Source organism: Passer montanus, unplaced genomic scaffold (assembly GCF_014805655.1).
Source record: "Passer montanus isolate IOZ18808 unplaced genomic scaffold, ASM1480565v1 scaffold55, whole genome shotgun sequence".
Taxonomy (NCBI): Eukaryota; Metazoa; Chordata; class Aves; order Passeriformes; family Passeridae; genus Passer; species Passer montanus.
Window position 1 is genome coordinate 2,682,123 of NW_024370485.1, and position 11,514 is coordinate 2,693,636.

At 49.0% G+C, this 11,514-nt stretch overlaps 1 protein-coding gene across 10 annotated transcripts; it reads right to left on the minus strand.

Moving 5' to 3' along the window:
• Positions 1 to 89: 89 nt before the first annotated feature.
• Positions 90 to 8,805, minus strand: KCTD17 (potassium channel tetramerization domain containing 17). 10 transcript variants are annotated; one of them, XM_039725521.1, is made up of 8 exons: positions 7,108 to 8,805; positions 6,392 to 6,500; positions 4,583 to 4,674; positions 3,555 to 3,650; positions 3,047 to 3,172; positions 2,255 to 2,333; positions 1,722 to 2,011; positions 90 to 827 (listed from the first exon to the last, which is right to left on the minus strand). In XM_039725521.1, the coding sequence occupies exons 1-7, from the start codon at positions 7,561 to 7,563 to the stop codon at positions 1,755 to 1,757; spliced, it is 1,215 nt and encodes a 404-aa protein (XP_039581455.1). In that variant the 5' UTR covers positions 7,564 to 8,805; the 3' UTR covers positions 90 to 827; positions 1,722 to 1,754. The 10 variants fall into 10 exon arrangements, with proteins under 10 accessions (XP_039581455.1, XP_039581456.1, XP_039581454.1 ...); XM_039725522.1 differs by having other exon boundaries at positions 1,795 to 2,011; positions 7,108 to 8,804; XM_039725520.1 differs by having other exon boundaries at positions 90 to 2,011; positions 7,108 to 8,804.
• Between the last annotated feature and the right edge of the window lie 2,709 nt (positions 8,806 to 11,514).

Genomic DNA, 11,514 nt, shown 5'->3' on the forward strand with positions numbered 1-11,514 from the left:
CCAGGTGATGAATCCAAACTCCTTTTCTCCAACTCCCACCCCCTTACAGCAGGAATGAATTCTTGCCACTTAAAATGAGAGGCGGCAAGGAGGAACAGACTGTGAATTTTATTCAGGAGTCTTCAGACACAGCAGCGAAGCAAACACCCCGCTCCCCAAAACTGGGATCTGCTTGGTGCTGGCTGACACAGCACCAGGTACCAGCATATTCCTGGTACCCAGGCAGCACAACATTCTCCTCCTCACACTGCTGGCACAGAGCTGCTTTGGGGGGGACAAGGAGGGAGGCACCAAGGAACGTGATACCCCAGCACAGGGACACCTCCGAGTGATACAGGCGGCCCAGAAAAGGACGGTAGCTCTGCATTTGTCCCCAGGCCACAAGCCCACACCAGTTGCCTGCAACAGTGAAAGGGCAAGGGCTGGTCTTTCCACAGCCGCCACCACCTCGGCCCGCATTTGCATCCAGGGTGCTCAGGAAGGGACCGCAGGCTGCAGTGGCTGATCGCTGATGTCCCCACCAGGGGCCACTGTGACATTAAGGAAAGCCAGATTGCCAGGCATAGGAGGGGGCTGCGGGCTCCCACTCCTACAGCAGCTCAGGGGCTCCATGGAGCATCTGCCCTCCTCCAGGGCTGGAAGCTCAGGCCTCCGAAGTGAGTTTGTAAAACAAATGGCTGCATGTGAAGAGTGAAGGGGGCTGGGGGCATCACTGCGGGAGAAGGGGCTGCCATACACTGCAGTACAAAAATAAAGATATAAACAAAAATTGAAAAGGCTGGAGTGGAGTGTTCAGATCACATCCTCAGATCTCTGGCTTGTAACAGCTAGAGAAGGAGAGAGAAAGAGAAACACAATCAGTGACAGGGAAAAAAAAAGGCAACTGAGCATGGAGGAGAGAAACAGAAAAGGGGAAATGACAGAGGAAACACAAACAGAAGAAAAAGAAAAGAAATGAGGGTGGGAAAACAGAAGGAAGAAAAAGTCCATGTGATTAACATACACAGAGTCTTAAGATAGTAACACTCGGGTCCCACAGCCACAGACAAGGAGGCTTTCAAACAGAGGGAGAGAGAAATGTCAGCCAGCTAACAAGTGCCCTCCACCAGGACCAGTGGAGATTGACACCGAGCATCTCTGGTTTAACAAGAGCCTCACAGTTCTGCAGTATGGAGAGGAATCCTCCTTCTAACGCTTTCCGTACCCAGCCCCAGGCATGTCGGCCAGCCAGCCTTCCTAAGCAGGAGGCAGAGCAGAGAGCCTCATTTTGCACACAGCTGTGAGAACATCTGCAGTGGGGACCAGCTGCTTCTGCTCTGCCTTTGCCACCTTTCCTACTGCACTCTCACCCTGGGCAGAGCCAAGGGGGAAAAGCCCAGGGAAGGAAAAAATAACAGACTGTCTTCTGCAAACTGCCCGGGCTGGCAGGCAAAGGAGCTGCGGACGGCAGTCTGGAGAAGCGATCTGGCATGCATGTCACGCAGACACGTGGCAAAATTCCACCCCTTCCCTGAACCACCCCTGCCTGCTTTGTATTCATTTCCACCCCTCTCCCAGCTGCACTCTCCTTTCTGCTGCCAGAGCCTCTGGTCCACAGGCATAGGATCTGCTTGGCAGGTAAAGGCACGCTTAGGATCAGAATATGTAAAGCCACCTTAGGGATGAGTCAACCTCACACCTCCCTCCTTCCCCTCCCCAAGCTCTACAAACCAGGGCCATACCCACAAGAGGGAAGTGAGTCACTCATGCAGAGCTCAGGCTGGCAGGAGCTGGGAGTGCAGACAGGTAACATACCTGCAGAGGAGGAAAAGTGAGGAGCAGAGAGAGACAGGGCCCTGGGCAGAGACCACTCTGAGCCCTGAGAGACAGAGAGAGCAGAGGGAAGGATGCTGGAGGCTGGCGAGTGGGGCAATGTGGGAGGTAGATGACAGTGCTGGGATGGACACGGAAGGGAGCAGGAGGGAGGGTCCACAGGAAGAGAGTTTAGCACAATCCCGAATAGATGGACGGTCTGCAAATAAAAATAAAACCGTAGATAAACCAAACAGTTAAAAATACAAAGCAGCAGCCATGGTAACAGCTCTCCCCTGTCAGCTTTATCTCCAGAGAGACTCCAACTCCTGGAGAGGACAGCCCCCACACCCCACACCTGTTCTAGTCTTCCCTGCTGCTAGCTGTGAGCTCTCACCAGAAAGGTGGACGAGTCTATGCCTGGGGGGTTATTTTTATCATTTTCCTCAGGGATTTGCTGCACCTTTCTCCTCTGCTTCTGCTTCTGCCTCTGCCTCCTCCTCCACCTCCTGCTCTTCCTCCTCCAGGTCCTCCTCTGTGTTCTGTGGCCCAGCATGTGGGACAAAAGGAAGAAAGAGTGGAAATACTTGCAAGATGAGCCATGGCAGTTCTTTCTGACACACAACGGAACAAAGCAATTGTCATAACACTGGAATAAAAAGGGACCTTTCCCCATGGCCAAGACAATTCTAGGTCAGGGAACAGAGAGGGCTGTTTTCCTTTAGAGTATCACACCAGGGTACCTAACCCACTTACAAGTGCTGTGACCCCACTGTCCAACAACTGCCATCAGTTGCTAGTGTTCCTTCCTGCATCCTGGGTGTCTACAGAATGCCATGCACTGCCACATGTTTCTGTCCTTCCCTCAAAAGGGGAGGAGGAGATATCTGCCCCTCAGGCTGAGACTCAAAAAGGAAAGAGAATGCTGCAAAACCTTCAGGGAAATAATGCCCTATAGGCAGTGATAAACACAGAATGGGCATGAGGAGGCATGAGGGGGATGTCAGAGTAGCATGAGAGGTGCCAGGGTGACTTGCTAAAGCCATTTGCCACACAGAACCACACACCACCCCTCCAACACACACACTCCTCCTTTTGGGCAATGGGTATAATGCCACGGTCCTGAGCACCAGGACAGGCCCCTGTATTTCACCACTGAGGTGCCCCACTGTCGCAAGGCAAAGAGAAAAGAGAGAGCAAAGAGGAAAGTATCTCATAGGCAATGGGAGCAGGGCCATAGCAAAGTTAATCTCACCTTGGCTTTGTGGCTGGGCTCAGAGCCCACGCCATTGGGAGAGTTGTACAACTCCTTGGAGACCACGCATAGGAATTCTGTCTGATCCTCATTCCCATAATTATAGGATGAGCCAATGTTCACAAGCTAAAAAAGATGAGAGTAAGAATCACAAGCACATATTCCTGGAAACACCCACTCCACTTGGGGAGCAAAGGCAGAAAGCCCACCACGCAGCATTAAGTCCAATCCATAATCCTGTTGGAAAGGCCTCATAACTAAGCTGAGGAGACAATACAGAGAACCAGGAGAGAAGTCAGTCAGGATGCAAAACAGGCTGGCCTCACACAGTATCCTCTAAATCTCTAGAAAGGGGCAAGAAAGAGTCATTGATTGAGCATGATGAGTCAATCAATGAGTTACCCAGTATTCTCAGAGAGGGAAGGAGCCTTGCCTGGCAACTGCATGGTATCCATGATCTTTTCCCCAGAAGACAACTCCTTCTCCCCCTGCTCTGCCTCACCCATACCTGCTCGAAGCGCCATCCATCTGACATAGTGGAAACCATCTGAGTGAGCTCCTCTTCCTGGCACTGCAGCACACGGTAGACATGCTTAGGAGGCACCTGAGAGCAAAATTCAGAGCACACTGACAACTGTCACATGCTAAAAGCTGTTCCCCTCCTGCACAATGAAGTGGTAATACCTCTCCTTGACAGACCTGTCCTCTTCCCCATGTCCCGGGTGGGAGTGGGGAGTGGAAACCACAGTCCAGCTTTCTCCTGTGCTGTCACTGGAGGCAAGAACAGTATCTCTCCTGAAGAGTAGGGACTGAGCTGAGTGCTCCCTGCATTGTCCCCAGAAGACACTGCCCTCTTTGATGGGGAAGTATGCACTTTTAAGTACAAAATAATTTTTGCAAATGCAGAAAATGCTGATGGGGCTTTGCAGCACAAAGTGGCTGTGCTGCTGGAGGCTTACAACCTGAGGCAGACAAGATGAAAAGTGAGATAGCAGACAATCCTCCCTCTAAGAAAGATTTTCAAAGGTTGCTGGCCAAGACAGGTGTGATTGTGCCACAGGATTGATCCCTTGTCTGTATTTAACTCTTTCACAGCCATCTCTTCACCTGTTTCCTCCAGGTTTCTCTACAGGTATTTCCATGCTCTTCATTGTAATTACACTCACAGGACTCCCCAGACCAGTCCTCCTCTCCATGACACCTTTGCTCTCCTCACAAACATTCATCTATATCACACAGCAACCAGATGCCTTCTTCCAAAAGCTAGGGAAGCTCACTTAGTTTCAGGGATTACCTCCAGCATTAGTTCTGGGATGCAAAGCAAGACTGCATCCCAACTAAACATCCATTTAGTTACTTGTTTATTGTAACTAAATTGGTTGTAGTTTGTCCCCTGCAAGATTTTGCTGCATAGGGATTAGCACATAATCTCTAATTAGTTTCTTCCTTCCATTCCTTGCTGCTTCTCTCACTCTGGACTCAACTCTCTCCTTTTTTACACCCCCTGCTTTCCCAACCCACTCTATCTTGCCATACCTGTGCTACTGTGTAGTCCTTCTCCTCCATTCGATCCTTGATTATTCGGATCAAAGGACCAATGTTATAGAACTCAGCTTCTTCAAGGATGCCTGAGAAAGACAGAGAGAAGGACCACAAAGGCAGAAAGTCAGCAGCCCATCTTTATTTTTTGACTTGCAAAAGATCAATTCTGAGTTTCACAAGGTCCATAGGGAGAAATTATATTACTGCCTTACTTTTTAACAGGCTTTAAACCCTTACTGCAGAAAATTGAAACTTGGCTCTCTGCATCTTGCTTCTAATGCTCACCCCAACTTCCTTACACTGCCTGCTACTACAGAAACAGGCACTGCCAGTGAAGGTTTGTGCTGAGGACTGCTAATACCTTTACCAGATACCTGGCCAAAGAGAACAACTGTAGGCTCCAGTCTCTCTCAATGACCATTTGTCTGACTCAGACTCTCTTATTAAGGCAGAAAAACACAACTTGCAATTCTGACAAGTCACCAAAAGACCCTAGAAAAGCCTAACTTACCTCCTAGGCCACTTGGAGTTGCAGCCCTATATGACTTTATACAATCTTTGGCTCTCTTCCCAGTGCTTCAACTTAAAACAGGTAAGCAGAAATGTTTTTGTTTTTTTCTCTATGGTGTTTGCATCCATCACCTCTCTTGAGACTCACCTGTTTGCTAACAGGTCTTCAGGGAAAGGGAGGTGGTTCCCAGAGAGTCAGTGAGGGCAAGGTGGCTGGAAGCCAACACTCACATGTGCCCAGGGCAGTACAAAGAAAATATAGATGGGGAGATTGATCCTTCACTACCTGACACACTCAGACCTCTTCTGTGTCTCTCATTCAGCAATGAATTTTCTAATGGATTAGTTTTACACCAGTCTGAATGTTTGCAGCAGGATTTAAAAAAAGGCAATGCAAATGAACTGGACTCCTGTTTATGTTTCAGATTTAATATTAAAACCTGCAGATGAACTCTCTCTGACCTCAGGATTACAAGAAATGCCAAGTAGGAAACACCTCAAAATTGTGCTTATTATAATCCTGTACCATTAGTTGGGTATATTTTTGGAATTATAACTGGTAAGACTATTCTGAAGAAAAATTTCCTTGCTTTAGGTAAAAATGTGTAAGAAAGACAAAAAGACTAATGACCATGTAGAAACTGTGCTTGGCAAGGGCTGGACAGTACAACCTGCATTTGGAATTGGCTCCTTATTAGACCCTAGCACCCAAAAAATAACAAGGCACTGTGGACTGCTGACTGGTAACACTGTGATATCACCAAGTCATCCTATTGGACCCACTGCCAACCTCAGATGAGGGACTGGTTTGCCTGACCTGTTCCACTGGAATTTCTGCAGTCCAACCCATGAGAGCACAAGCAGCATACAGTGCATATCACTGATTAATGATGGTCTTTATTACAGTCAGTAGAAGAGATGAGCTTGGTTTTGTTTGGTCTACTGGGCTTTCATTCCTAATTAGAAACAGACATTAATAGAAAACTCACTCATAGAGCCTGGTTAAAAGTAGATCAGGAGCAAGTAAAAAATGGCTTATCTGAGATCTTGCCTACTTCTGTCTTGGTGACATCTCTGCTGGACAGTTGTGATGCCACAACACCTACAATGATGCCTTCCTCAACCACTCCAAACCCCTTTATTAAAGGAGACAACATCATGTTTTGCAGAGATAGCTCTCTGAAATCCCCTCACATCAACATCCAAAACAAGAACAAGAGACAACAAGGCTGACCACAAGTCCTATTTTTTCTGACTACAGTAAGTGGGATTTTTCTGAGTTCCACAACTCACCCTCTTCAGCCATATCTTTATCCAAGACCAGCTTCCCATGACGGAGGAAATTCAGAATCGGTCCAAAGTAAGTGGGGTCCCGATCTATTAGGTATGCACCAGTTTCATCCTAGCAACAGATATAGATCACAAGGAGAAAAAACCCAAGGAAAACTTGTAACCAGCTGTCAAATGCCCTAGAATACAAGAAAATACAAACCTAAGCAAAATTGTCCACTATTTCTAAGATTCTTTGGAAACCACGGGTCCCTGAGAGTCCCTAGCCAAGTCAGTCCAGCTTGGATTTTAACTGCTGTATTCGTCTGCTCAGCATGCCCATCTCAGCATGAATCAATCCAGGTGAAAAAGACCAAAAAATAGGCCTCAGTCTCTTTGTGCAACTGTGCATCCTGGCCTGGTGCGAGAGAGCAGAGATTCCCTTACAGGAACAAGGCTGAGTCAGGCAGACACAGCTGGGAAGTAAACCCAGGATGTGGGGTGACAAAGAGGAAGGAGAGCAGGAGCAGTGGGGAGATGGCCTCTCTTTTTCCCAGCTCAGGAAGGCAGGTGCCAGGCTACAACAAGGGGAAATCCTTCCCAGGAGAGGAGGGGAAAAAAGCAGGAATTCCTCACTCAGTTGCTCCTGCAGCTGCCGGGGTCTGGCTCCATCCCTGCATCCCTCCAGCCCTCCCCATGCTCGGTGGGGCACGGTGCGGGAGGCAACCCAGCTGCCTTACCCGGTCCGACTGCAGCTCCTCGCCCTGGCACAAGCGACACAGGAAAGATTTCTGCTCCCGACACAGGGTCTGCCTGGTGGTGAGGAAGACGGTGCCCCCCACATTGAGCCTCACCCACTTGGCCTGGGTGCCAGCGGGCGGCGGAATGTCCCAGGTGCAGCGTAGCCCCACGGCGCCCTGCATCTCCTCTCTGCCCTCCATCCTCATCCTCACCCCCACCTCCCCCACGGCGTGCAGGGACTGCCGCAGGTGCTGCCTGTCGGAGAATGCCGGGATCTGTAGTTTACGTGTTTCCCGGGGAGCAGGATCTTCCCTGTGACTACCAAGGGAGTCCTGAGAGGAGGAAGGTTGCTCGGTGCTGGAGGATATCACTGCGGATATTGGGGTGGGCAAAGCCACAGCTCCACAGCGCTGACACTTCCTGACTTTTCCCCTGTTCCCGTTTTCAAAGATCATGGGACAGTCAGCACGCCGGAGGTGCAGGGTGTTATGCAAATATCGTCGGCATTTATTTCCACAGTCATCCTCTCTGGCTCATTAAAAGGTTCTGGGAACTGTAGTTTCGCAGGGACATGCACAAAAGGGTGATGGGAACTGTAGTTTTCCCGGCTCGCTGTTCCCGCAGTGAGGATGCTGTAAGGAAGGGCACTGCACCACATGACCCCAGCCCTGCGGCTGGTATTCTGCCTGCTTCCAGTCCTGGGTCTTGTCTGCAAGCTCCCTCGGAGACAGGAAGCACAAGCTGCTCCCTGGCAGCCGGCAGATTAAGCCCCTCAGCGCTGTACTTCACAGCATTCCCTTCAGGACATCCATTACCCAGGCTCAGCAGTCAGTGCCGCATCAGTTGCCATACTTTCTTGCAGCAAAATACGCAGACAGTTGCCTTCTTGCTAACATATGTAGGGACAGTTCTGGGAACTGTATTTTGGATCTGCATGAAGTGCTGGCAGGGGGCAGGAATAATTTTTCTTCCAGCTCAGAGGAGTTGCTGACTCAGCAAACTCCCCCCCCTGGGCTGCTCTACCAGCACTAACCCCCCGTGTCCTTCCCCTGGGCTCCTGCCATCCCTGTTTGTGTCTGGGAAACAGAGAGTTGTAACTCAGAGACTGTAACAGAGACTGTAACTCAGCTCTGTGTGGAGTTTTACCTCTGCCCCAGGCACGTATCACCCGCCAAGGCTGATGTGCCAATCCCGTGTTATGGAATCCAGCCCTGCCTCTGCCACTCGCTCCTGCCAGGCCGAGCCTGGTGTTCAGCAGTTCATGCCCCAGGGGACTCTGTTCAAACACACTCCTTGGCACAGACACAACCTAAACAAGCTCTCTCCAACAGCTCTGCTTTTCCCACTCCCACCTTAGCACAGCTGTGCTTGCCAGCAGCTTGAGCACGTAAAGAATGGAAAGGAAAGGCTGGTGCTTCACCACATTGTGGCTCAAAACCTTCCTCCACCTAAGCAACTTCCTGGCTCTTCCTTGACAGGGCAATGCAGCACTGCAGAGACACACAACACCTTATTTTTCCTGCATTTAGATCTTAGTGCCTTTGTAGGTGGGGGCTTATTGAGTGAAGAGGCTGGGTAAAGAGAAACGTTATGTTTTACTCTTACATTCCTTTTCTTCTTGTCCTTCCTTCTTCTTTTACTTGCAAATCACTCCCTTTTATCACTACAGAACAAGGCAGCATCGCCCTTCCCCCAAATCATCCAGGATTTCCTTCACAAAGATGGCATGTGTACTTTGCTCTTTCTGTGGAAGAGTGCCAAGGGGAGGAGAGGAAGAGAGGGTAACACGGAAGAGGTTTCAAGATTGCTGACCTTCAGCTAATTTAAGTACAGGAACAACGCAGCTGCTCCAGGGTGTAAATTCAAATAATTTTGAACCAGCATTAGTGACCATTAACAGAGCATGAAAAAATATTTTTGTCTACCTATATGGAGAAAGCTCTGGCCAATATTACTGCCCAGCCTTGGGACCAGTCTCCACTGAGCAGTAACATGCATCAAAGATGCTCAGACCCAGGCTGAAGCATCACAGCGCAACGCAGCTCTGGGCTGTCAGACTGCTGTCCTCCTAATTCTGGCTCTGAGTCAAACCACAGTAAATTGGAGACCTATGCCCTGCACTCTGGTGTGTGGACCCTGTCTGTGCTGGCTGCAGCTCCAGCACAGAACTAGGTGAGGATTGGGGCCCTCTGATATGAATGCAGCAGTTGGGTGGCAGCCTATAGCCCCTTATCTCCCCCTCCAAGAAATCTGCCCTGCCTTCAATTCTCTTCCCTCTTTTACCAAGGGCTCACCCTCTCCTTTTCCTCCTCTCACATTCCCTCAGCCTTTTCTCCTTTTTAAGGTCCATCTCTTGTTCTCAACACCTTCTTTTCCAACCTCCCCCATGACAATGCTGCTCACGAGTCCAGGATGGTCTATATTCAAGGCATACTTCCATCAATACAAGTCTCCACTTGTGGCTGGAACCTCAAGTCTTGCTCACCCCAGGGCCATGGGGTGAAAAGTTAATCGTTAAATCTAAAGAGGTCTACTGTGAGTAAGGAAAGATGTCAAGGAACACCACTTCTATCATCAGAGCCTTTTTTCTGCAATATACAGCAAAAAAAAATCATTGAAAATGCACCAGGCCAGGGATTTCCCCACAGTATGTGAAAATCCTCTTTAGGAAGAAGCCAGTGTGAGGTGATTTACCAACTGAAATGTTCTGATGAGTTGGTGGCATGGACTAAATACAGACTTGAATGCACACTGTGAGCAGATGTAGTTCTGAGATGCAATAAAGGCACCCTTGTTAAGGTCCCCTAAAATCAAGAAATAGGGCACAGGAGAGGTAAGTTTAAACAATCAGTGGTGTTTGGTCAAAGGTTCGACTCAATGATATCTTTCCCAGCCTTAAGGTTTTATGATTCTGTGACTTGTTCCTGCTGCCTTTATGACAACCATGTATAAAACACATGCACAGAAATGGAGAGCAAGCAAGAGCTTACACAGGGCTGTGTGATGCTGTAAGACCACACAACCTTGCAGTCCCCAGTGAAATCATGGGGACCATTGCTCAAACAAACTGGGAGCAGGAAAAACTTGACAGGCGCTGGATACTGAACAAGAGCTGAGGAGAACAGAGCAGGAGGTAAATTGGGAGTGTCTTGGTTCAGCAGTCAGGCCTGCAATGCAATCCTGCAGAAGGCTACACACACTGCAGTGCTCTGCAGCTTGGTACATGGCATATGATGCATTGCTGGCATTGCAGAGCTGCTCTTATGGAATCATTGTGTTGTGGAACAGCAGTGGGAGCAGAGATCACCATGGGTTGGCACAGAGTGTCACCACTCTGACAGGCTGGGAACACATATTGGGGATTACATAGCAGGAGGCACTGGAGAAGAAACCAGGAAAAACTAGTTGGCATGTCCATGTAGGATCAATGCCACTCTCTTTTCTGCAGGAAGTGGAGAGGGCAAGACAAGTGATGCTCTGACATTTTGCCAGTAAGCCAATAGGGAATCAGGCAAATAAAATTCCCTACACTGGACCTGGGGGTGGACACAGTTGAATAATAGAGTCCAGCTTGACTGCCAGCTGAGCCAGGCATATTGAAGGATGAAAAGAAAGGCTCCATGGCATACAGGCAAGCTAATCTTCCTCCAGCTTCTTGTGCTGCATGAGGTCTGTGAGCAATGCACCTGCATTCAAAGCAGTGTGCAAAGCCTGTGTGTGGATGTGCATCACGCAGCACCTTTGCTGAAGACTGCTGGGAGAAGGAGACAGAATGCTTGTGCAGCACCTGGCTGTAAGCTGGGACCAGGAGAGATGGGAGGAATATGAAATGTCCCTGCAGCCAACACTAGTTACCATGGCTCATGCACAGTGCTCGGGCCAGTGGTGCTGGTAGAAGAAGGGCTGCTCTAGAATTTGGAAATATTTACAGAGGAACAAAGTTTTTTGGGAAATGAAGCATGAAATAGTGCAGCCTGGCTTCTAGGGAGCAGGATGGAAGAGGAAGGGAGATGACAAAGAAGACAAGTGAAGAACAGGGGACCATGGGATTACTTTTGACTAGACCAGACTCTTTGCACAGAATCCAAACCTCCTTCAGGACAAAAGTATTGCAGATAGTCAAATATACCAATAAACCAATAGAGAGTTTACATGCTGGCCTGGGATTCTCAAATGTATACAGAGAGCTGTAAAAACTCTAGTCTCAAGGTAGCCACAGGTCAGTGTGAACTTCCTCCTACATCAGGACTGTTGTTTAGGCTACCTTTTTGGCTACCATGAGCCCTATTCCACCAAAGATATGCTATCACCAATTCCCTGTGGCAAATTTTCCACAGGAAAGTCATTAACATTAGTGATTTGCATTATATCCACTTCTCCCCAGCATTTGGTTCCTATAGGAAACC